Raw genomic sequence first — 23,881 nt, forward strand, 5'->3', positions numbered from 1 at the left:
ACGAAGCTATGTCCCAATCGGAGCGGCTAGGTGGTATGGCCAGAGTCTCGACCAGACGGAGGTCTTTAGAGACCATCTTGAGGTGACTACATTGGCGGGTATCGGATACTTGGGATACACGTATACTTGAGACAATAGGATCCTTTGGAAAATGTTAAGGTTTTGTTGGATGTGAGCGTAGTTGCGTAAGTGACGACACAACTGTGGAGATAGTAGTGCCTTTCTTTACGCTCTCGACTGGATCAAAAAATCGCACTTCTCACGAAATGAGCCCAAAACAGTTTCCACACTCTCCCATCTCCATTGCAAGCATGCACACCAAGCCTCATTGTCGGTACTCTGCAGTGGGGGTTGAGTGGTGTGGATTTGCGACCCTTGAGACTCAACCGGGACAGCGGAGGCTCGACGCGGTAATACCGGCGAGGCGTGCGGTACGCACGGTGCATGAAGACGGACCAGGGCTCTGGTGGTCATACATGTGGTGAGACAACTGCGAATTTGACTCGGGATGACTAAAAGCAATGGTGAAATTCCTTCAAGTTTCAGACAGGCAGTCAAGAAAGGAGCGGTGATGTTGAGTTCAGGTAACTCTTATATGTGACACCAATATGTGAGTTGTTCACTGTCACGCAGGTCAGTGATCGATGTGTGATGGCGTTGACGGATACTCTGGAAGTTGGGAGCACGGACTAGAGTAATAAAGAACTTAATTTTGCTTGAGTGTTGACTGTGGTCAAGAAAAGAAGGGACTACAAGTTGCAGGTGGAGTCACATGGAGTCTTTGGAGTACCAGCGGTACTCATGGGACGCTCAAGTCCAATGTACATGGAAGTTTGATGCATTGACGAATTCAAGGTGGTGGAGAATATTCGCCAAGGTGGAGTTTGTTATAGTTGTGTCGAATATTGTATACAAGGTAGGTTACAGTTGAACTATGAGTTGTATTGTGTTTACATATGATGTGGAGTCGTGTCCTAGTAGGACACCTGTATCCTAGGCCTTTTTTATATAGCGGGGTAGACACATTATATAACCTATGCCAACATAATAGATTAATAGCACTGGAACGCAGGGGAAGCCGACGGCATGTGCCGGTGTCCAGAGCGACCGGGTACGGTATTGTAGCGGTGTTATGAGAAGGAGCGCCCGTACTCAAGCCCCGGGATGTAGCCATATCAATAAATCTCGTTAACAAATCTTGGTGTCGTGCTCGTGTGATTACTTGGTCCTCGGATGATCAACGAAGCGTCTTGGATTTAATTCTAACATCCTTTTAACTGGTTATAGGGGATCGGTTACCGCGCTCCTGCCACTCAGCTAGGAGCTCATCCACAAAACTGGATGGTTTTATTTTACATGTACAATCAAATTTTGTGTATTATTCAATACGTTCACATTTGCACGCACACGATTACTAGACTTAGACTACTTGTTATAAAAAAAATGAGAAATCCATCTGTGTTTTCTTAATAGGAAATGAGCAATCCATTCTGGAGTAGTATTTTATAAAATTTGCACAGATACGCACAACACGTGTACACGTATACCTGAGCGAAAGTCGCACTCTCCCCGTCGTCGTTGCTGTCCTGTCCTCTGGCTTGGACTGAAGCAGCGAAGAGATCTCCGAGAGCAAGCCCAATCATGGCCGCCCCCGCCGCCTACGACCGCGCGGCCGAGCTGCGCGCGCTGGACGCGACCTTCGCCGGCGTCCACGGCCTGGTAGCCTCCGGCGCCACGCACGTCCCGCGCATCTTCCGCGTCGCCGACCCGCCTTCTTCTTCCCAGCTACAGCAACCGCCCCAAGAACCGACGGCGACGGCTCCCTCCGTCCCGGTGATCGACCTCGCCGGCCCGGACCGCGCGGCCACGGTGGCTTCCGTGCGCCGGGCCGCGGCGGAGTGGGGCTTCTTCCAGGTGACGGGCCACGGCGTGCCCCCGCGGTCGGCGGCCGCGGCGCTGCGCGCGGTCCGGGGCTTCCACGAGGCCCCCGGCGGCGAGGGCAGCGACAAGGCGCGGCTCCACTCGCGGGAGCCCGGCAGGGCCGTCAAGTACCACTGCAACTTCGACCTGCACCAGTCGCCCGTGGCCAACTGGCGCGACACCCTCTACCTCCGCATGGCCCCCGACCCGCCCCTCGCCGCCGACCTGCCGGAGCCCTGCCGGTGAGCACTTACCTAAATCATCCGCTCCAAGCAGAAACAAATCCGAACGCTCCAGAGCGGAGCCTGACATGTTGATTTGATTCGCAGCGAGGCGCTGTTCGAGTACGCGGAGCAGGTGAAGGATCTGGGGGACGCCCTGTTCGGGCTGCTGTCGGAGGCCCTGGGCCTGGACCGGAGCCGTCTGACGGACATGGAGTGCAACCAGGGGCAGATCATGCTGTGCCACTACTTCCCGCCGTGCCCGGAGCCGGCGGCCGCCATCGGCACCAGCCGGCACTCCGACTCCAGCTTCCTCACCGTGCTCCTCCAGGACGGCGTCGGCGGCCTCCAGGTCCTCCACCAGGGCCGGTGGGTCGCCGTCCCGCCCGTCCCCGGCGCGCTCGTCGTCAACGTCGGCGACCTCCTGCAGGTGATCGACCGAGGCGAGACCATCGTTAGCATTCCTGAAGCTCTGAACTGATGAAACCTTGGTTTTCTTGTGAGCATGCAGCTGATCTCCAACGACGGGTTTAGGAGCGTGGAGCACAGGGTGGTGCTGGCGGCGGGCGCGGAGCCGAGGGTGTCCATCGCGTGCTTCTTCAGCACGCACTTCCACCCGGCTTCGACCCGGGCGTACGGCCCCATCGGGGAGCTGGTGTCCGGCGGCAGCCCGGCGCTGTACAGGGAGACGCTGGTGCGGGACTACGTCAAGCACTACTACGCCATCGGGCTGGACGGCAAGGCCGCGCTCTCCGTTTTCCGGCTATGAACGAAAACGAAATTGCCAGGGAAGGCAGCCAAGGACCTCAATAATCTACTGTAGCAGTCTTTTGTTGGCGCTCCACAATGCTAACAAAGGTGACAGCAAAATGTATGCAGTACTACATTCGTCCTAATTTATTGGTTTCTTTGTATTTTGTGTCCAGGTTTGACCATACATTTAACTATTAAAATGTTAATGCATGTCACGAAAAATTATATCTTTAGATTCGTATTTGAACATAGGGACGTGGTACGCGTCCGTCGGCTGATCTTTTTAAAAGATCAGCCAGGCGGCCAGCCGTCAGATCCGATCCAGGAGGGGTGACGATGAAGACGTCGCCATCATCCGATCCAGGAGCTCCAACAAGGGCTACGACGCCCACGGGCGCCACCGTCAATGGTAGCCTCCTCCAGATCTGAGGTTTCCCCCGGAAACAATGGAGCGAGGGACACCCCACCATCGCCTCCAACGAGGAACACGACACCCACCGCCACGGGCGCCACCGATGATGGTGGCATCTTCACCCACTTCAACAGCTAGGCCACCATCTCCTCCTCCCAGTTGATCCGCCGCCGGGAAGCTACCGCGAGGCAACACCCACCGGCCAGATCCCTTTGGCCGACGATGAAGACAACCAAAGGTAGAGGAGATCACATTGCCACGTGATCCGGCGCTATGGCAACACACACGTCGTCCCGAGGCACCCGCTCAAGATCCACCGTCACAGCCACGCCTCCAAGCCGCGACGGAGGGATGCCCCGCCGCCACCATCATCCCCCCCGCACGGTCTTTGCCCAGCCGGAATCCGGCGAAGGCAGGAGGGAAGGCAGACGGGAGGCGGAGGAGATCGAGATCTGGAGAGGAGGTGGAGGCAGACGAGATCGGGATCTCCTAAAAATTGGGTTCTCACATGTGATAATGGAGGTTGACTGTCAGGATTTGGTTAACCTCTGGAAGTCGCGCGGCAACTCCAGATCTGTTGCAGCGCCTATCTTAATTGAGTTAGAGGAGATTAGTGCTAGTTTTGCTTCTTTCTCTGTTACCCATGTTAGTAGGGAGATCAATATTCCGGCTCACCATTATGCACGGTTAGCCAGCACAATAGAGTGGACGGAGAGTTGGCTTGATGTGAGCCCTGAATTCCTCCATCCCTGCTTACGTTCGGATTGTAACACTATGATTATCAGTTAATAAAGCTCCCTATTCCGATGCAAAAAAAAGGTGCCATCACTATATCTGGCTTTTGGTTTTTCTGCATTAGTGACCTGGGACGCCATATGGATAAAATAATTGCAGTTATTATAGGGAAGTCTAGAGATATTCTATTTGAAGGAGGATGTGATTCGAATCAGGGAAAGGATCCCCTTCTATTGATTTGATAGAGATTTGTTTTTCTTTTCCTATATGTCTGTATGATTTGGATTTTCGACGAATGAGCCTTTGATAGTGCCTTTTATCTATATTGCACGTCGCAGGCGCCTATCGAGTCTATAAACAGCTACGGGCACTGATACGTGGGCTATCTCGCCAGGACCCGAAATAAATCAACATAAATAGAAAAAAAAATGTATATATTAAATGGAGTAAAATGAAAAGAATCATCATGTATGAAGTAAATTCGGTCAAAACGTGAAACTCAAGGATATAAAAAAGTAACATTGACTTCTTCAAGGGGCAGAGAAAATCGTTTTCTCGGCGTTGGGCAGAAAAAATCGTTCAGTCGTCTTCGACACGGCCCATACGTAAGTGGGCTAAAAGTTTTACTAAGAAAAACGTAAGTGGGCTAAAAGCGGCCAGGCTTTTCAGCCTCGGACAAACAAACCCCCACTTCCGGCCTCGCCCACGCCGAGAGTTCCCCATCACTCCGACCACCACCACCATTTCTGTCAGCTCTCTTCTCCTCTCCCAGGGCCGTTCAGATCGCCGTGACTCAGCCGCCATGGCCGCCACAAAGCCTGCTCCCGCCGCGAGACTCCTGTGATCCCAATTAACCCCCGCCCCGCCTCCCCCAACCCCCAGCCCCCAGCCGCGGATCACCGGCCGGGCGGGCCGACGGGGACATGCCTCCCACGCCGCCGCCGGAGACGGACGCCGAGCCGGAGTTCGCCGAGATCGACCCCACCGGCCGCTACGGACGGGTAACGATCCGACCTCCACCATTCACCCGACCTCTTCATCCCCTCTCCCCCTCCTCCCCCTCTACCTCAACACCTGCTGATGCGGCGGCCGGCGGCGTCCCCTGTTTTGTTTTCTTTGATGCAGTACACGGAGGTTCTCGGCAAGGGCGCGTTCAAGACGGTGTATCCTTTCCACGGCGAGCCCCTCCGGCCATTGACGCGCCGGTGCCCACACGATTCGTTTCCGGGGTCCTTTGACCCCTCCTGATTGGCCAAGATTCGGTTTTTTTACCCGGTCCACTGACCCTTTCGCTGTTTGAAACGGTGCCATATGCCATATCTGCTCAACTTTCGGCATTTATGCCGAGTATTTCAGGGCGTTTGAGTGCTAGAAAACCCGTTATTTCTTCTTCAGTTAAATGGGAGTCTAGCTGTCATTGACCTGCTGTGGTTGCTGGACTTTTTATAGATTATATAATCGAAGAATAATCGCCCGGCCTCTGCAGCGCACACGACCCAGCTGTGGTTCCTGGATGCATTTGTTGTCGTCTGAAAGTTTCCATTTCCTGCTGTGCATTGGCCGGCATATATACAGTAGTTGCCGCCCTTCTATGAACGATATGACAAGCATATATGCCTAATTTTGACCGAATTCAACCAGTGAATGGGGGGATGGTTAGCCGCTTTTATTGCTTGGCTGCTTGTCACTCCTGTGGGAGGTCTGCTGACTTCATGCCCGTAGCTGTCGCCACTCTTTGAGAAATCGAGATGCTTGAAAGTAGATCGTGCCGTTCTAGTGCATGTTTTGAGTTATACTTGAATCCTTGACATACCTTGTGCAACCACATCTTATCATTGCATAATTACTGCTGCTGTCTAAGGTTTTATAGTTTTCATGTTAGCACGTCAACTGTCTACATAGTGTTTTTGACTTACGCGCTAGTGCCCAGTACCAGAGCATACTAACCCTGTTGAAATGTTCTGTCTTAGTCGTGTACCCTGTTAAGATTCGATTTTTACTCAGTCCACGCAGGCTTTTGCCGTTTGAAACCTCCCCATATGCCTTATGATGTGTTGAATTCTGCTTAAGGTTGGTATTTATGCTTGCTATTTAGGGGGTTGGGGGGTGAATGCTATCTATCCTCTCTGGAAACCTGCCATTTCTTCTTTGCGTGAATGTGAATTTAGCTGGCATTAACCTGCTGTGATTACTTCTCTTTTTTTCTCATATTTACGACTCTTTTCTGTCTGGGGTTGTTTGACTTGTCCTGCTTGGTCAAGATTCAATTTTCACAAAGTACACACACGCTTTTTTCCGATCTGCAGTGGTCTCATATGCCTACTGATGCGTTGATTTCTGCTGTAGTTTTGGTATTTATGTCTGCTATTTCTTCTTCATTTGAATGGAATTTTAGCTGCCATTGACTTGCTATGATTTCTGGAATTTTTTTTATAATGAAAGAATAATCTCCCAGCGTCTGCACCCTACATCTCTACAGTGTGCACACGAGACAGGACCCAGCTGCAATTTCTGGATGCATTTGTCGTTTCAAAGTTTCCATTTCCTGATGTGCATTTGGTTGGCATACACTTGCTGCTGTCCTTCTGGGAATGATGATATGCCAATTATATATGCCTAATTTAGACTGAAATCGAGTTTTCATTACTTGGCTGTGTTGTCGCTTGTGTGGAAGGTTTGCTGACTGTATGTGCATAGCTGCTACCACTCTTTGAGAAATTGGGATGCTCAAGAGTAATCGTGCCATTTTAGTGCAAGTTTTGCGTTGTACTTAAATCCTGTTTTTGATGTTGATTGTCGACAGAGCTTGTATAACCACACTTTTTCATTGCATATTTCTAGTGTTGTCAAGGTTATGTAGTTTTCATGTCAGCAGTTAATTTGGTTGCGCATTGTCCAGAACCAGAATTTACTAGCCCCATTAAAATATTCTATCTTTGGCAACTTCTACTTTCTAATTTTATTTGCACATATCTTTCTATGAACTTGGAATCCTTAATTCAGATTCTGTCGACATAGTTACAAGGCTTTTGATCAACTGGAAGGGCTAGAAGTTGCTTGGAACCAGATTAAAGTGGGTGATATATTACGGAACAATGATGATTTGGAGAGGCTGAGATCAGAAGTGCGGTTGCTTAAGACACTCAAGCACAAGAACATAATCAAGTTCTACAATTCATGGCTTGACAAGAAAAACAACAACATAAACTTCATCACAGAAGTCTTCACATCAGGAACATTGCGCCAGTCCGTGCTCTCATGCTCCCTCTTGGCTGCAGCTTTTTAATAAAGTTGAACATGTGTAATTAGTTGCTGATGTCACCTTCTTTAACACGACTGTCATCATCTAGATATACATGTCATTCTTAGGACATAAATAAAAAATTAGTCTATTACGTGTTCCCAAACACATATTTGATTCTAGCATGGCCGCGCCAATAAGGAAGCAGTATTCGCAGAAACTAAATCAACATGCCGGATATATCATATACCTAACGTCTTTCCATATGCCTAAGCTGTCACTGAATATTTTTCACACTGCCTTATCTTTTTAGGTACCGTATTAAGCACAAGAAGGTAGACATTAGAGCTTTGAAGAAATGGTCAAGGCAAATCTTGAGTGGTCTAGTGTACCTCCATGGCCATGATCCACCAATAATCCATAGAGATTTGAAATGCGATAACATATTTGTGAATGGAAACCAGGGTGAAGTTAAGATTGGAGACCTGGGATTAGCAACCATCCTAGACAATGCACGCTCAGCTCATAGCATCATTGGTAACCGATTCAGTTGCGTAAATCTATGTTTGTTCTTCTGAATTTTGTAGTTGGGCCTTTCTAATGTTGTCTCTGTCTTTTCATAGGCACACCGGAATTCATGGCGCCAGAACTCTATGATGAAGAATATAATGAGCTTGTAGACATTTATGCATTTGGGATGTGTTTACTGGAGCTTGTTACATTTGAGTACCCATATTGTGAATGCTCCAATGCAGCACAGATATACAAGAAAGTTTCTGATGTTAGTCTGCTTATGCTTTGTGTTATATTTCATTTTTATTTTCCTGATAATTTTAGTCAATAAAGTGACATAAAAAGTACTGATTATTGCTGCTCGCACTGACCTATTTATCTTGATAGCTGCAAATTCATCATCTGGGCAATGCTAACATTCTTTCTGATTTCTATACACATAGCATCAAATGGCATAACAATCATAATTTCCTAACTGTTACAGCTATGTTTTTCTCTTATATTTTTTAAGGTTGATTCTTTTTTTTTCAGAAGCGTAAAAACAAAATGTTTTTAGAGTCGTCAGCGTCTTGAAATGTTATGTTCGCAGAATATCATTTGTCTTCTAAATTATTGGCGTAGTCGCACGAATTGTGTTGGATAATGTAAAAATGGTAAAAAATTTAAGAACAAGTAGAGTGATCTAAAAGGTCTTATATTTCTTTCCAGAGGGAGTATCATTTAATATGGGATGTGTGGTTCTTCAGTTGTGTAGTATTTTGATAGTCAATGTATTTGTAAGCATAGGCCTCCTATCTGTTTTTCCATCCATCGCTGTTTGCATAGGATTGTAAGCTATACTGTTGAACTGCCAATACAACTTAAGCTTTTATTCAATCTGTCAGATTAGATCCGACAAAATATTACTACTAAAAATATCTAACTTCTAAGAGTAAGAGTACGTAATAATTTGTGTTAGAGGTACACTGGCAAGATGTAGATGCAGGAGTCTTGGAATGATAATTTCTCTGCTCTACCATAACTTATAAGTGTCTGTTTCATTATTTTTGGTATGTACATATGTCCTAGCCCAGTAGGCACTTCCTGGCTGATTGTTACTGTGGAATATCTTATCAAATACGCTAGTGTCTGATTGCCTTAATCTCTTGATTCTTATATTACAGGGTGAAAGGCCTGGTTCACTGGCTAAGATTGAGGATCCTGAAGTTAAATTCTTTATAGAGAAATGCATAGCCCAAGCTTCCCAAAGGCTCTCAGCAGAAGAACTATTAGTGGATCCTTTTCTCCTAGATGTTGATGATGAAAGAATCTTCTATCCAGTACAGTCAAATACGAATGCATCAGGTAAATGACTAAACTGGAGACATATCTCAAACTACTGATGCATGATTTAGTAAAATTGCTATCTTCCCCATGTAACCTTACAATAAACATACCAGATGCTGGTGGCAGTTCGAACCCAAGTGCGAATTACAGAACAGCATCATCTGTTGGCTCCAGGGGACGAACAGGTATAAGCTCAGTGACCTCACAGTGATGCGAACATAAACTCATTGATGAGGTTTCCTCCTTTTCATATTTCAATTTTATGGTGGAATGCAGGTAGCACGGGGGGATCACATCCAAGTGATATACACAGCAATAGGGATCGACATGCCGCGAGTAGTCGAATGATCACCGTTGAGAGTCAGCGGAAGGACCTAAATACAATATTTTTGAAACTGCGGATTGCCGATTCAACAGGTACTTATGGTGGGACCGATTATAATTGTCGTTATATAGCTAGTTTGGTGCTTGCACTTCATACATATTTTCAATTGCAATGTGCAGGTCATGCCCAAAACATCCATTTTCCGTTTGATATTGAAGCTGACACTTCAATTAGCGTTGCTACGGAGATGGTTGTACAGCTGGATCTCACGGACCAAGATGTCACTGCGATTGCAGAAATGATAGATGCTGAAATACAGGCACATATTCCTGAATGGGCGTTTGATGAATCAGTTGACAACCAAGGGGATGAAGGAGCTCATTCTGAGACTGATAATTCAGAATCCGATAACGGTGAGACTTCTGAGCTTCGTAACGAGGTTGATGCAACAACCAATGGTTTTACACAGGAGCAACTTCCTTCTGGCCGGAAATACTGGTCAGACTCACCCAGAAGAGATATTGAAATCTCTCACTCGGTGGAGGACCAACAGACTGATTATAACATGTCAAATGGGATATTGAAAAACAATAATGTAGACGGTATGTGTGAGCGAATGTCATCATCAGTGCACTTGTCGAACCCGGATGTGGTCAACAGGAACTCAGGAGGAGCTTCTGCTGGCACTAGCTCTCGTCTTTCAGATGGCGGTTATCTCACAGCAGATCTCAATGAAAAGTTGGCAGATTTGTTAGCCAATCAGAAAGAGGAGCTCAGTGCGCTGCGAAGAAAACATAAGGCTGACCTAGAGGTGATCTTAAATGGGGTGCCTGCACAACATCGCGAGGAAACCTTAACTAGGTGCCGCTTGAAGGCAGATCAGAAGAAGTTATGACTCCTTTATGTACATCTTGGCTGCGTCTTGTTTTAGGTACCGGCAGCACCAAGGAGTTTCTTAGAATCATTGTTGTGCAAAATTGGCCTCGCCGTTTCCTCTTCTTTTTTCAATGGAGAAGCCGCTGCAGGTGCTTGTGGATTACGTATGATACTCGCTCCCAGTGCAAGTGCAAGTTGTCTGGAGGTTTTTGAAGTCAATGGAAGGTTTCTGCGCTCAGCGAGTCAAACCATGCAGACACCATCATGCCAAAGAAATTGTTCATAAGAAGTGCATATTTTCTTTTCATTTCTCCCTTTTTGTATTGTCAACTTTCTTAGCTACATGACGGTGTTTGAGCTGTTGCTCACCTGCATTCATCACAAACGTAATGTTCAATTATTCCTCCCCATCATGCCTGGCTCACATGCTCTTCCAGAGCCTTAGAGCTGTACTATCTGTGTGTGTGTGTGTGTACATTTCATGTACCCATCTCTATGACCATGATCATTCTCACACACACATACACACTGACACACATTTATCCATTTGTTAAGTGCAAGTGTGGAGCTCTCCACTGACTCGCTCGTCCCATCAGCAGATCTGGAGTGCCCAATGATGATTGATGAGCAGTATCTCTATGTGTGCAGCAGCAACACATGCTTCCAGTAGCTTCCATCACATGCCCCAGATCTCTGTGTCCCCTTCCTGCCCCTTTTCCCTTTCCCAAATTCCTCTCCTGCATCTGAATCTGTGTACTGGTGCTGCAAACCTGAGGGCTCTCCAACCCAGCTGGTTAACTAGTCAGCTGCACACAGAATTCGGATCTGTGTTACAGTGGGCAGTGACACTGTCCACCCTCCAATGTCACCCTGTCACCATGTTCAGGGGATGCATCCATGCAGCCATCATCACCAACACCAGCAAGATGATATTTCTGTTGGTCACTTTCAGAGGCAAATGTTGGTCACTTTCAGTCAGAGGAAATGCAGCACCATTTTGATCTTGAGATTGTTTTGTGGATCCAATGCATCAGGCTAAGAAACAAATCCAAGATGTCAAATGCTCCCCACCCATCACTGCCCCATTTTCACACAGCAGAAACCCCCAAACCAGCTGCATGGATCGGTGCCAGCCAGAAGATACAAACAACACAGACAACACATCAGATTTGTCCCAAAGTACACTAATATTAATTGGAACTTTGGAAGATACTGCACTAGTACATAATGGTCCATAGATGCAGCATGCATGCATGTATCCTCTAAATATAAGTTTTTTTTAGAGATTTCAATATGGACTACTCCATACGAAGTAAAATGAGTGAATCTACAGTTTAAAATACATATGTATACATCCATATGTACTCCCTCCGTTCCGAATTACTTGTCTTAGATTTGTCTAGATACGGAGATATCTAGCACTAAAATGAGTCTAGATCCGTATCTAGACAAATTCAAGACAAGCAATTCGGAACGGAGGGAATAGTTCATATTGAAATCTCTAAAATGACTTGTACTCCCTCCGTTCTAAATTACTCGTCGCAGAAATGGATGTATCTAAAACTAAAATACATCTAGATACATTCATACCTACGACAAGTAATTCGGAACGGAGAGAGTATTTAGAAACGGAGGGAGTAGCAAATTTTTTTTGAGCAAAATTATTATTAGTAAGCTGTATGTGCATACATACACACACACACACCAGTGTCCAGCCCATGAATGAATTGAAATAAAATGGAAGGGATTGGTAGTCCAGCCATGGATGCCAATTATGTACTCGTTGGTCTGTCTCCAGCCAGCTGAGCTGATCCCCCGGAAGACACGCACATTAGTCCCACCTCGCCCAGCGGGGAGCTCATCACCCACCTTATCACCCGCAACCACCACGTCGTCCGTCCTCCCCTGCGCTATATATCCCTCTCCCCCTCCACCTGCGCCTCCTCTCCTCCGTTCCCTTTTCTTCCTCAGCTCCGGCGGCAGCGAGCGTAAGAGCGGCGTGCGAGCTCCGGCGGCAGTAGCAGTGTGCGTGCATGACGCGGCCGCTGCTGTAGTTTAGTTTACAGAGGTTTCTGCCGGCCATGCATGCGCAGAGGGTGAGCGGCGAGCAGGCGGGGCCGGCGATGCCGTGCGAGATCGCGGCCGACGACATGCCGGCGGCGAGGAACGGGCACTACAGGCCGGGAAAGGCGGTGACGGCGTCGGTGTACCGCGCCAAGGTGGCCGGCCACTCGCGGGTGGTGACGGTGTCGTGGTCCCGGGACCTGCTGTCGCACGCCTTCGCCGTCGCCATCTCCGGCGCGGACGGCGCGTCGGCGGAGTGCCGGGTGGACCTGCGTCCGTGGCAGTTCTGGCGGCGCGCGGGGTCCCGGCGCGTGGACCTGGGCGGCGCCACAGTGCGCGTGCTCTGGGACCTGCGCCGCGCGCGCTGGCACGGCGCCGGCGCGGGCCTCCCGGACCCGCGCGCCGGGTATTACGTCGCCGTGGAGGCCGGCGGCGAGGTGGCGCTGGTGCTCGGCGACCTCCGCAAGGCGGCGCTGCGGCGCGCGTCGCCCAGCGCCCCGCCCGCGCTCGCCGCCGTCCCCGTCGCGCGCAGGGAGCACGTGTTCGGCCGGCGGAGGTTCGCGGCCAAGGCGCGGTTCCACGACCAGGGCGCCGTCCACGACGTGGCCATCGACGTCGGCGGCGAGGATGACATGGAGATGGCCATCGCCATCGACGGCGAGGAGGCGGTCGCCGTCAAGCACCTGCAGTGGAAGTTCCGGGGCAACCAGTCCGTCACCTTCGGCCGGGCCAAGGTGGAGGTGTACTGGGACGTGCACGACTGGCTCTTCGCGGGCGCCGCCGGCGGCGCCCGCCCGGCGCTCTTCATCTTCCGCCCCATCGTGTTGTCCAGCGCGTCCGTGGGGGCCTCCACGCCGCTCCTCGCCGGCGTCGACGGCGCCGCGGGCGCCACCGGGTTCTGCCTCTACCTCTACGCCTGGAAGCTCGACTGATCGATCCACAATTCGTTCGATCCATCATAGACATTGTCCATCCTCCTCCTTATCATCATAAAACAAAAATGTGAAACCAAGATGAGTGCAACGTAGTAACAATTTTCTCCGATTTTGTAACTCTTTCTTGTTCCGGAAACGGCATAATTGAATATAATTCTTTCAAAAACCACACAAACATAGTGGTTCACTTCAATTCATTCCCCTGAAATTTGCATTGCTCAGCTCAAGTTCACTGAGTGAGCTCACAATTTTGGATGTATACATGTGTGTAATTAGTATGTGTGACACTGTAATTAGTAGATTGATTAGTTAGGGATTAGGGAGGCACTGTGGGGTGGAAGGCACATGGGGTGATGAGGGAGAGTGGGTTCCAGTGGTGTGGTGTAGCAGCAGCTGTGCATGGACTGACTCATCAGACTGACCGATCAAGAGTGAGAGAGAGAAAAATATTGCCACCGCAAAAGGTGACAGATTGGATCCACCACCCTAATCTGATCATGCTCATGGCCCCAGATGAATTTTGATTAGGTTTATTGTTTCCTTGCCAAATTCACACTATCATTGATCTGGGGTATCCTATGTCTATGTGATGCCCTCTCACCTCTTCCTCCCCTTGACTTCTAAAAGCAAAAGTAGTAGTTATAGTAATGTTCAATTTGTGCAAATGTGAGTACTGTGGACATGTTTTGAAAAATGTGAGCTGGACCAGCATGTGGACCAGCTTCAATATAGTTATTTGACACAAAAATTATATGTTGCCTGATTTGTATTGAATAATGTTTTTCTAACAATTGATATAACTTTTGTGTTTTATTGGTGCCTAACTGATGGTCAAATTTGAGTCTGGAAATGTGCGGGCGCCTTTCATGAGAAAGGGAACGGAGAGGTGAAAATGTTCAATTTACTTGAACATGAGAGTTTCGGGGAGAAAACAAACAATATATGGTACTTAATGCGCCGCAAGATTGTCATGAGAAATTTGCAAGGTTGTATCTTCTTATTTGTCCACACCCATCCATCTATATTATCTCTATGTGTATGGATGTGTAGGTGAGATGCTAAAAGGCTGTAAGATTCCACCATGGGAAAACAATGGAGCGAAATGGAGGATGAATAAACAATGTCGGTCCATTTTGTTCCCTTGCTAGTAGGAGTAGCTCGCATCTGCTGGATAGCTGGTGCCAATCAATCAAAAGATTAGCTTCTCCGTTCAAAGAAAATATTATGTTCTGGTTGGTGCCATTTGTCTTCAAACTGTGTGTTCAACAATAGCTATGAAGGTATGCATATATAAATCGCGCGATAATCATTAATATCACGGAACAAACACAAAATAAAATGGGAGATCGAAATTCCAACCAAGACGATGCTTTGTCAAGATGGCGATGTTTTTCCACAGAATAATACTATATATGAGAGGTGGGTGAGGACAATTATTTTACATCGACACGAATCCCGAGGCGCAAACTTCCAAAAACATAAACAAATTAGCATATGACAGTTTACCTGTCGCTGGCCTCCCCCCTTTGCCCCGGTCAAAATTGTTCCGTAGCTGGTACAATCTCGCTGATTACTCAATTAGCAGTTGGCGTAGATTATTATTGTGCACAGCTCCATGACAAGACAATCCACTCCAGTGGGATCCTGTGTTGCCTGATTTCCTTGTCTCACATCTCATGCTTATGCAGTGAACGAAGGCTTCTTAGGCGAAAGACGTCGAACGTCCGGCTTCAAATTATTAAAGCCCTAGACGGCCAAAGAATACATGGATGTTGAAAAGAACTTGCAACACAACACACACGATAAGCACATAAAAACTGAAAGAATAATCCGTACAATTTAAGATGACGTCGCCCTCCAAGCTCGAACACCATAGAAGAAGGCCGAAACAACACCAAAGGTGTACCCAACCGCCTTGAGGATGATCCTGTCAATGCTTGCTTCAAGACACTATGAAGACACCATACTCCTTCCCTAGCCAAAGAGGGTCCCTTCCTCGATCATCTTGGTTCCACGGATGCCGCACAATTAGGCAAATGAGACGTTCACCCTGGAACTTGGAGAGGTGCAAGTCTTGAAGCCACCAACGCGGAACAACCGCGCGCACGACAGAGGATGCCGGCCCCCACCCCAGGATGTCCCTGCTGCTGAATCTAGGAAGGATAGTACTCCAACCGTTCCAAAATATATGAAATCCTAGAATTGTCGTAAGTCCAACATTTTTTAGTTTGACCAAGTCTATAGAAGAATATATCAACATCTACGACACCAATCATGTATAGCATAAAAATATATTTCATCATGAATCTAATAACAATAATTTGATTTTGTAGATATTAGAACATTTTTCTATAAGTTGGTCAAACTTAAAGATGTTTGACCTAAGACAAAAACCTATATCTCCATGTATTTTGGGATGGAGGGAGTATTTCTTACATAGGATCTTGGAGAGGTAGGGGTTAGGGATGTGGGAGGAGCGCAACTCCCACAAGCGTCACCATTGTCGTGGTCGACCGGAAATCTATTTTGGCCTAGATCTCACACCACCAAGGCCCGTGTCCGGCAGATCTAGCGACCAAATATAACAAGTGGTTAGATCTCGTGGGGGTGGGCCGGAGGAGGAGAAAGTGCACACACCTTAAGGGCCTCTTTGATTCACAAGATTGTCAAAATGAAGGAATAGGAAAAATGCAGGAATAGGATGGCATGTCCCATAGTATCCTACAGGATTTGAAAGAATGTTTGATAGCGCGGGGAAAACAAAGGAATTCTACAAAAAGGTTTGAGTGGATGGAAATTTTTCTCCAAAATATAGTACAAATGGATCCTATGGAAAAATTCCTAAGGATGCCAATCCTACGAATCAAGTGAGCATCATAGGAAAAATTCTTAAGGGTTCAAATCCTTCAAAAATCCTATGCAATTCCTTTGAATCAAAGGAGCCCTAAGATCCGATAAGGCAGCCCATAGACCACCCACCTCTCCCCCCAAGGCATTGCCCCCCGCATGGCGAAGGACGTCGGCCCACACCTACGGGTGCCTCTGCCGTTCATACGACATTGCTTCTCCACCCACCTAAGGTTGCCGCCTCGGCGCCCAAAGACCCTCCGTCCAAGCAGCTGAGAAGCCGAAGCCTCGCTGCCGCCCTGACCGGCGGCTGCATGGGCTTTTCGATGGCTGCCTCTGTCTTCGAAAGGGGAATGGGAGCTGAGAGGGAGTGGTGGCGCGGCGGAACCCATGTCACCCTCGAGAGGATGACGTGAGGGCCGAAGTGTCTATGTTGATCACTATAGTGAATGTGTCGCACTCGGGAGGACGGCGCGAGTCCTGAAGTGTTTGTGTTGATCACTGTAGCAAATCAAACACTTCGATGAAATAGATCAAGTGTTCATCTTCAAGAAACCGCCGCAGTCTCGTCTTCTTAGCGATGCAGACACCAAAAGAGAACACACGACCACTTTGTCCAAAAATGCTCCAAGGGAAAAAGGGTCAGAAGGTAGTACTAATCAGTTAAGCACCACACAGTCACAACCCAGACATGCGGGCACATGCTTGCACTACACTGGTCCATACACACTAGATGCAGTTTAGTTAACTTGATGTGTGGACTAACCGGCCTAAAGCTAAGTAGCTAGCTTAGGCCGAAGGAGTGTGAATGAATGAACGAGTGAGCTAGCTTAGTTTGTGGCGATAGATGCGCATGTCTTGTGCCCGGGATCAGCGGACAGGTCCAGGGGTCTACTCTACAACTGCACGATTGCAACAACCATACTTTTCTTGCATGGCCATGTGCAGCCACCCTGTTTTGCCGCCACAAATCACAAGGATGCATATGTAGCCTTGTCCTCATCCTCTCATACTAGTGAGTACTAGTACGACTGTTGACATGTATGTGTGTATATTTCGTAGGCGGCATTGACATGTGTGGCTGCCTGCTACCTGCTAGTAGCTCACACGCCACTCTCGTCTTCACGCAACCATGCATCTACCGTATGCATGGAACTTCCCGCAGACATATGTGCAGTAGTTTAATTTATAGTAGTAGTACATATATACGCCATGCCATTGCATGGTCATATATATATGTATATGAAGATGCCTATTATTCTTATATATACGTGTATATATACTTGTATGTCAATGGAAATGGAGATCAATGATAAAATAAATATGATGTGATGCGTAAGAGCATCTACAAATAAATATGATGTGATGTGCAAGAGCATCTACAAACGCATATGACAATATGACCCCACAAACGCCCACGGTCGCGCCCGGGCGCATCCGGTGACAGTGACCGGGCACTCCTCAAATTAGCACAACTGCATCCAGACATCTCATACTAGATACTTAAATCCATACAAAAGCATGCAAACGATAAAACCTACGTACTACGTAAAGATCTAGGCATCTAGCTACTCCTCGTCGGAGATGTCGACAATCTCCGTTCCCGGCTCCGGTAACATGGGCGGTAGTTGCAGCTCCTGAGCCTTCGGCTGCTCCGCTCCGGCTTCCTCCTCCTCTATCTCTGCGTCGAGTTCGGCGAAGAGTGCGTCGGACGCAGCCTTCTCCTGCCGGAGGCACTGTCGGTTGGCCTCCACATATGCCTCATCCTGGATGGACTCCAGAATGGCCTGCTGCTTTGCCATCTCCGTGGCTTGGGCTACGAAGAACTCCGCCTCCGCCTCTCCCATGTTGAACCCCTGCTCCAGCAGCTCCGCCTTGTGCTCTTTCGGATCCGCCACCTCCATCGGCTCTCCCTCCTCCTCCTTCGGCTACTGCTCATCCTCCTTCTCCGGCCCAGCGAGTCCGGAGGTAGCCCGACAGCGATGCGGGCGGAGCGCCTTGCCTGGATCTCCTCTGCGATCTGCCTCCGGAGCTCCGGCATGAGCATAGCATACGTGGTGATCAGCCGCTGGACCATGGTGATGCTGGAGAGTGTGGGAGAGCGGGGGAGAGGAGGCGTACGGGCTCGAGTGGCGGTGCAGAGAGGGAGGAGGTGGATGGGCTAGGGTTGGGGACGCCGGCTGGCTTAAATAACCGAATTTGATCTCGGGCGGCGAGCCGGAGCGGCGCCATGTGGCGTTCACACTGCGGCGACGGAGGAGGCATCCGTCGGACCGCCGGGTTTCCGGGCGTGTCCGCGTGAGACCCCATCGACAGTCCTACATGGCGGACGTGCCCGGACGCCCCATATCCGCCCCATATTTGAGTTGGATATGAGGGGTGCTGGTCAACCCAGGCGTTTGAGGCCCGTTTAGTTCGAAAAAATTATGACCGGGCAGCCCGTCCGGGCATATGAGGCAGGTTTGGGCGGCTGTAGATACTCTAAGATTATAAGGGAGAAGTACCCAAGGAGCACGTAGCTAGCTGTTTTCCACCAAATTAAAGGAAATGGGGTAGCATGGCATGGGGTCGTGCTTTTCTTAGTTTGGACCATTTGTCACTAACACGTCGCCCCCTTGCCTTTTTTGCATTTCGGGCTCTTCCTTTTTTGAGCAAAAAAAGCCAGAAAGTGCTGGTTTTCTTTGTGTGTGGTGATCTGTTTTTGTTGCCCAAGAGATCTGATTCGGTCCAAAGCATGCAATCACTGTAGCCATTGCTCATTCTCGGTGAAGTGAGCTCCTAACTGGCAGTGCAAGCCTTGGAAGGCATTGATACTGATTACTTCTCCATTGCTTTATTTTGAGAGAGAGATATGCGCTGCATACGGTCCACCTCAAAAAAGAAAAAAAATGTTTTTTTAGTTTAAGCACGCCCCACTTTATTTAATTAATAATGTTCATTGGGATACAAGGGGGCCTGAAGGAGGCAAAGATGACGGCCCTCGGGAATACCTAGAGCGTATTTAGTGAGGCTATGCGCCTCAATATTGGACGTTCTTCCTTCGAAGATGAAGGAACATGAGTGAAACTCGGTGGACATCACCAGAATTTCCTTAATGATGCTTCCGTTCTTCCTCCTGCACTTGATTTGATATCATCAATGACTTGCTTGCATTCTGATGCGACGATCGATGATATCTTGGAGCCGCAGGTCCTTGGCCAGTGCAAGTGCCTCTCGGCAGGCCATGCCTCAAGTGTATCAGGATCGATCACACCTTGCTGTCTGATGGCTGAAGCTCGAACATAGAGGTCAACATCATTTCTGCAAACTGCCGAGCAAGACCCAAAGGCATCAGTTCTATGAATGACACCATCTACCTTCAACATTTCATAACCTGAAGGAGGAGCGGTCCATGTAGTCCTCGACGGAACCTGGGAGGCTACACTTCTGGTAGTTGGTGGTTGCTTGCACGTCTTAAGGCTCCGAGTGAATTGCAGAAAACCACCACATTAGCACATAGGTTTGCAGAAAAAACTCTTTTACGAATTTAGGCCAGAAACCATTAATTTTCGGTCTAATTTTTTGCAAAAAACACTGATCAGTCTATTTGGACATTTTAATTGCGATTATGACATGTGGGGCCACCATTTGCTGACGTGGCGTAACATTCATTAGACAAGGTATTTTTTTGCCAAAAACTCCTCCCTCTCTGGAAAAATCTCCCTCCCTCCCGAGATCCAGGGCGTGCTCGTCCTCGCCGTCGTGGTCCACGGGATCCAGGACACCGAGGAAAGCAGCGGCGCAGCACGGCCCCTCGTCGCTGGCGACCCCAAGCCAGCAGCGCCACCCGCGCGTACGACCCATCCGCTGCATCCTCCTCTGGCGGCCGTCCTACCACCGCCCGATGAGGACGCGGCATCACCGGCCGACGGTGACACGCCGCCCCCTTCCCCCTCTGGGCGCTGTGGCCATGGCTGACGACGACGGAAACCACAGGATTGGCGGCGGCTGTGGCGCAGCAGCCGCTGGAGTCGTCGTTGGAACTAGCGGGGTTGTACTGCCCGCAGGCGTCCAGGGGACAGGAGTGGACCACGAGGGTTGACCCGTGCACGGCCTGGGCGCAGGGTCGCGAGCACCACTGCCTCCTCGACAGACCCGTGCATGGCCTGGCGGTGACCGGCGACCCTGTGTTCGCATTCCAGGTGGGTGACCGCGGGTGACCCCGACAGATCTAGGTGGGTGCTCGGGATGGCCGAGGAACTCCAGGCCACAGAGCTTCATCACGCGGGGAAGGCCGGTCCAGAGGGGCAGGCGGATGCGTTCTTCGACCGGCGAGCTCGGGCTGCCACGAGGACGGCGGCGACGGACGGCTCTGCGGCGGGCCATGCTCGAGGTCTGAGCTGTGCTGTTGGAAATATGCCCTAGAGGCAATAATAAATTGGTTATTATTATATTTCCTTGTTCATGATAATCGTTTATTATCCATGCTAGAATTGTATTGATAGGAAACTCAGATACATGTGTGGATACATAGACAACACCATGTCCCTAGTAAGCCTCTAGTTGACTAGCTCGTTGATCAATAGATGGTTACGGTTTCCTGACCATGGACATTGGATGTCGTTGATAACGGATCACATCATTAGGAGAATGATGTGATGGACAAGACCCAATCCTAAGCCTAGCACAAGATCGTGTAGTTCGTATGCTAAAGCTTTTCTAATGTCAAGTATCATTTCCTTAGACCATGAGATTGTGCAACTCCCGGATACCGTAGGAGTGCTTTGGGTGTGCCAAACGTCACAACGTAACTGGGTGGCTATAAAGGTACACTACAGGTATCTCCGAAAGTGTCTGTTGGGTTGGCACGAATCGAGACTGGGATTTGTCACTCCGTGTAAACGGAGAGGTATCTCTGGGCCCACTCGGTAGGACATCATCATAATGTGCACAATGTGATCAAGGAGTTGATCACGGATGATGTGTTACGAAACGAGTAAAGAGACTTGCCGGTAACGAGATTGAACAAGGTATCGGGATACCGACGATCGAATCTCGGGCAAGTATCGTACCGCTAGACAAAGGGAATTGTATACGGGATTGATTAAGTCCTTGACATCGTGGTTCATCCGATGAGATCATCCGTGGAACATGTGGGAGCCAACATGGGTATCCAGATCCCGCTGTTGGTTATTGACCGGAGAGTCGTCTCGGTCATGTCTGCATGTCTCCCGAACCCGTAGGGTCTACACACTTAAGGTTCGGTGACGCTAGGGTTATAGAGATATTAGTATGCGGTAACCCGAAAGTTGTTCGGAGTCCCGGATGAGATCCCGGACGTCACGAGGAGTTCCGGAATGGTCCGGAGGTAAAGAATTATATATAGGAAGTGCTATTTCGGCCATCGGGACAAGTTTCGGGGTCACCGGTATTGTACCGGGACCACCGGGAGGGTCCCGGGGGTCCACCGGGTGGGGCCACCTGCCCCGGGGGGCCACATGGCCTGTAGGGGGTGCGCCTTGGCCTATATGGGCCAAGGGTACCAGCCCCTAGAGGCCCATGCGCCAAAGGGACAAAAGGAGGGGAGAGTCCTAAAAGGGGAAGGCACCTCTGAGGTGCCTTGGGGAGGATGGACTCCTCCCCCCCTTGGCCGCACCCTTCCTTGGAGGAAGGGGCAAGGCTGCGCCCTCCCCCTCTCCCTTGGCCCTATATATAGTGGGGGGAAGGGAGGGCAACCAAACCTAAGTCCTGGCGCCTCCCTCTCCCTCCCATGACACATCTCCCTCCTCCCGCAGCGCTTGGCGAAGCCCTGTTGGAATCCCGCTACTTCCACCACCACGCCGTCGTGCTGTTGGATCTACATCAACCTCTCCTTTCCCCTTGCTGGATCAAGAAGGAGGAGACGTCGCTGCTCCGTACGTGTGTTGAACGCGGAGGTGCCGTCCGTTCGGCGCTAGGATCATCGGTGATTTGAATCACGACGAGTACGACTCCATCAACCCCGTTCTCTTGAACGCTTCCACGCGCGATCTACAAGGGTATGTAGATCCACTCCTCCCTCGTTGCTAGATGACTCCATAGATAGATCTTGGTGACACGTAGGAAAATTTTGAATTTATGCTACGTTCCCCAACAGTGGCATCATGAGCTAGGTCTATGCGTAGTTTCTATGCACGAGTAGAACACAAAGTAGTTGTGGGCGTTGATTTTGTTCAATATGCTTGCCGTTACTAGTCTTATCTTGATTCGGCGGCATCGTAGGATGAAGCGGCCCGGACCGACCTTACACGTACTCTTACGTGAGACTGGTTCCACCGACTGACATGCACTAGTTCCATAAGGTGGCTAGCGGGTGTCTGTCTCTCCCACTTTAGTCAGATCGGATTCGATGAAAAGGGTCCTTATGAAGGGTAAATAGCAATTGGCATATCACGTTGTGGTCTTTGCGTAGGTAAGAAACGTTCTTGCTAGAAACCCATAGCAGCCACGTAAAACATACAAACAACAATTAGAGGACGTCTAACTTGTTTTTGCAGGGTATGCTATGTGATGTGATATGGCCAAAAGGATGTGATGAATGATATATGTGATGTATGAGATTGATCATGTTCTTGTAATAGGAATCACGACTTGCATGTCGATGAGTATGACAACCGGCAGGAGCCATAGGAGTTGTCTTAATTTATTTATGACCTGTGTGTCAACATAAACGACATGTAATTACTTTACTTTATTGCTAACCGTTAGCTGTAGTAGTAGAAGTAATAGTTGACGAGACAACTTCATGAAGACACGATGATGGAGATCATGATGATGGAGATCATGGTGTCATGCCGGTGACAAGATGATCATGGAGCCCCAAGATGGAGATCAAAGGAGCTATATGATATTGGCCATATCATGTCACTATTATTTGATTGCATGTGATGTTTATCATGTTTTTGCATCTTGTTTACTTAGAACGACGGTAGTAAATAAGATGATCCCTCATTAAAATTTCAAGAAAGTGTTCCCCCTAACTGTGCACCGTTGCGACAGTTCGTTGTTTCGAAGCACCACGTGATGATCGGGTGTGATAGATTCTAACGTTCACATACAATGGGTGTAAGACAGATTTACACACGCAAAACACTTAGGTTGACTTGACGAGCCTAGCATGTGTACAGACATGGCCTCGGAACACAGAAGACCGAAAGGTCGAGCATGAGTCGTATGGTAGATACGATCAACATGACGATGTTCACCGATGTTGACTAGTCCGTCTCACGTGATGATCGGACACGGCCTAGTTGACTCGGATCATGTAATCACTTAGATGACTGGAGGGATGTCTATCTGAGTGGGAGTTCATAAGATGAACTTAATTATCCTGAACATAGTCAAAAGGTCTTCGCAAATTATGTCGTAGCTCGCACTTCAGTTCTACTGTTTAGATATGTTCCTAGAGAAATTTTAGTTGAAAGTTGATAGTAGTAATTATGCGGACTAGGTCCGTAAACTGAGGTTTGTCCTCATTGCTTCATAGAAGGCTTATGTCCTTAATGCACCGCTTAGTGTGCTGAACCTCGAACGTTGTCTATGGATGTTGCGAACATCCGACATACACATTTTGATAACTACGTGATAGTTCAGTTAAACGGCTTAGAGTTAAGGCACCGAAGACGTTTTGAAACGTCGCGAAACATATGAGATGTTTCGAGGGCTGAAATAGGGATTTCAGGCTCGTGCCCACGT

The 23,881-nt window shown here is 48.8% G+C and overlaps 3 protein-coding genes across 4 annotated transcripts; all 3 read left to right on the plus strand.

The window, feature by feature from the left end:
* Positions 1 to 1,490: 1,490 nt before the first annotated feature.
* Positions 1,491 to 3,127, plus strand: LOC125543324 (1-aminocyclopropane-1-carboxylate oxidase homolog 2-like). The gene is made up of 3 exons (XM_048706637.1): positions 1,491 to 2,162; positions 2,250 to 2,571; positions 2,653 to 3,127. Exons 1-3 carry the CDS (start codon positions 1,642 to 1,644, stop codon positions 2,908 to 2,910), a joined length of 1,101 nt encoding a protein of 366 aa, XP_048562594.1. The 5' UTR covers positions 1,491 to 1,641; the 3' UTR covers positions 2,911 to 3,127.
* Positions 3,128 to 4,742: 1,615 nt separating this feature from the next.
* Positions 4,743 to 10,735, plus strand: LOC125543307 (probable serine/threonine-protein kinase WNK2). 2 transcript variants are annotated; one of them, XM_048706620.1, is made up of 9 exons: positions 4,743 to 5,042; positions 5,167 to 5,204; positions 7,060 to 7,287; positions 7,596 to 7,831; positions 7,906 to 8,063; positions 8,959 to 9,139; positions 9,235 to 9,306; positions 9,398 to 9,538; positions 9,626 to 10,735. In XM_048706620.1, exons 1-9 carry the CDS (start codon positions 4,965 to 4,967, stop codon positions 10,339 to 10,341), a joined length of 1,848 nt encoding a protein of 615 aa, XP_048562577.1. In that variant the 5' UTR covers positions 4,743 to 4,964; the 3' UTR covers positions 10,342 to 10,735. The 2 variants fall into 2 exon arrangements, with proteins under 2 accessions (XP_048562577.1, XP_048562585.1); XM_048706628.1 differs by having other exon boundaries at positions 4,744 to 5,042; positions 7,596 to 7,819.
* Positions 10,736 to 12,108: 1,373 nt separating this feature from the next.
* Positions 12,109 to 13,514, plus strand: LOC125543332. The gene has a single exon (XM_048706646.1). The coding sequence runs from the start codon at positions 12,404 to 12,406 to the stop codon at positions 13,316 to 13,318; it is 915 nt and encodes a 304-aa protein (XP_048562603.1). The 5' UTR covers positions 12,109 to 12,403; the 3' UTR covers positions 13,319 to 13,514.
* The last annotated feature ends 10,367 nt before the right edge of the window (positions 13,515 to 23,881 follow it).

The sequence above is a fragment of the Triticum urartu genome, chromosome 1 (assembly GCF_003073215.2).
Source record: "Triticum urartu cultivar G1812 chromosome 1, Tu2.1, whole genome shotgun sequence".
Classification (NCBI taxonomy): domain Eukaryota; kingdom Viridiplantae; phylum Streptophyta; class Magnoliopsida; order Poales; family Poaceae; genus Triticum; species Triticum urartu.

Bases quoted from the DNA above. Each gene is read 5' to 3' on its own strand.
- LOC125543324 (XM_048706637.1), top strand. From the start codon at position 1,642: ATGGCCGCCCCCGCCGCCTACGACCGCGCGGCCGAGCTGCGCGCGCTG. The intron at 2,163-2,249 runs GTGAGCACTTAC...TTTGATTCGCAG, and splicing joins GACCTGCCGGAGCCCTGCCG to CGAGGCGCTGTTCGAGTACG. The intron at 2,572-2,652 runs GTGATCGACCGA...GTGAGCATGCAG, and splicing joins ACGTCGGCGACCTCCTGCAG to CTGATCTCCAACGACGGGTT.
- LOC125543307 (XM_048706620.1), top strand. From the start codon at position 4,965: ATGCCTCCCACGCCGCCGCCGGAGACGGACGCCGAGCCGGAGTTCGCC. The intron at 7,288-7,595 runs GTCCGTGCTCTC...TTATCTTTTTAG, and splicing joins ACATCAGGAACATTGCGCCA to GTACCGTATTAAGCACAAGA. The intron at 9,140-9,234 runs GTAAATGACTAA...TAAACATACCAG, and splicing joins GTCAAATACGAATGCATCAG to ATGCTGGTGGCAGTTCGAAC.
- LOC125543332 (XM_048706646.1), top strand. From the start codon at position 12,404: ATGCATGCGCAGAGGGTGAGCGGCGAGCAGGCGGGGCCGGCGATGCCG.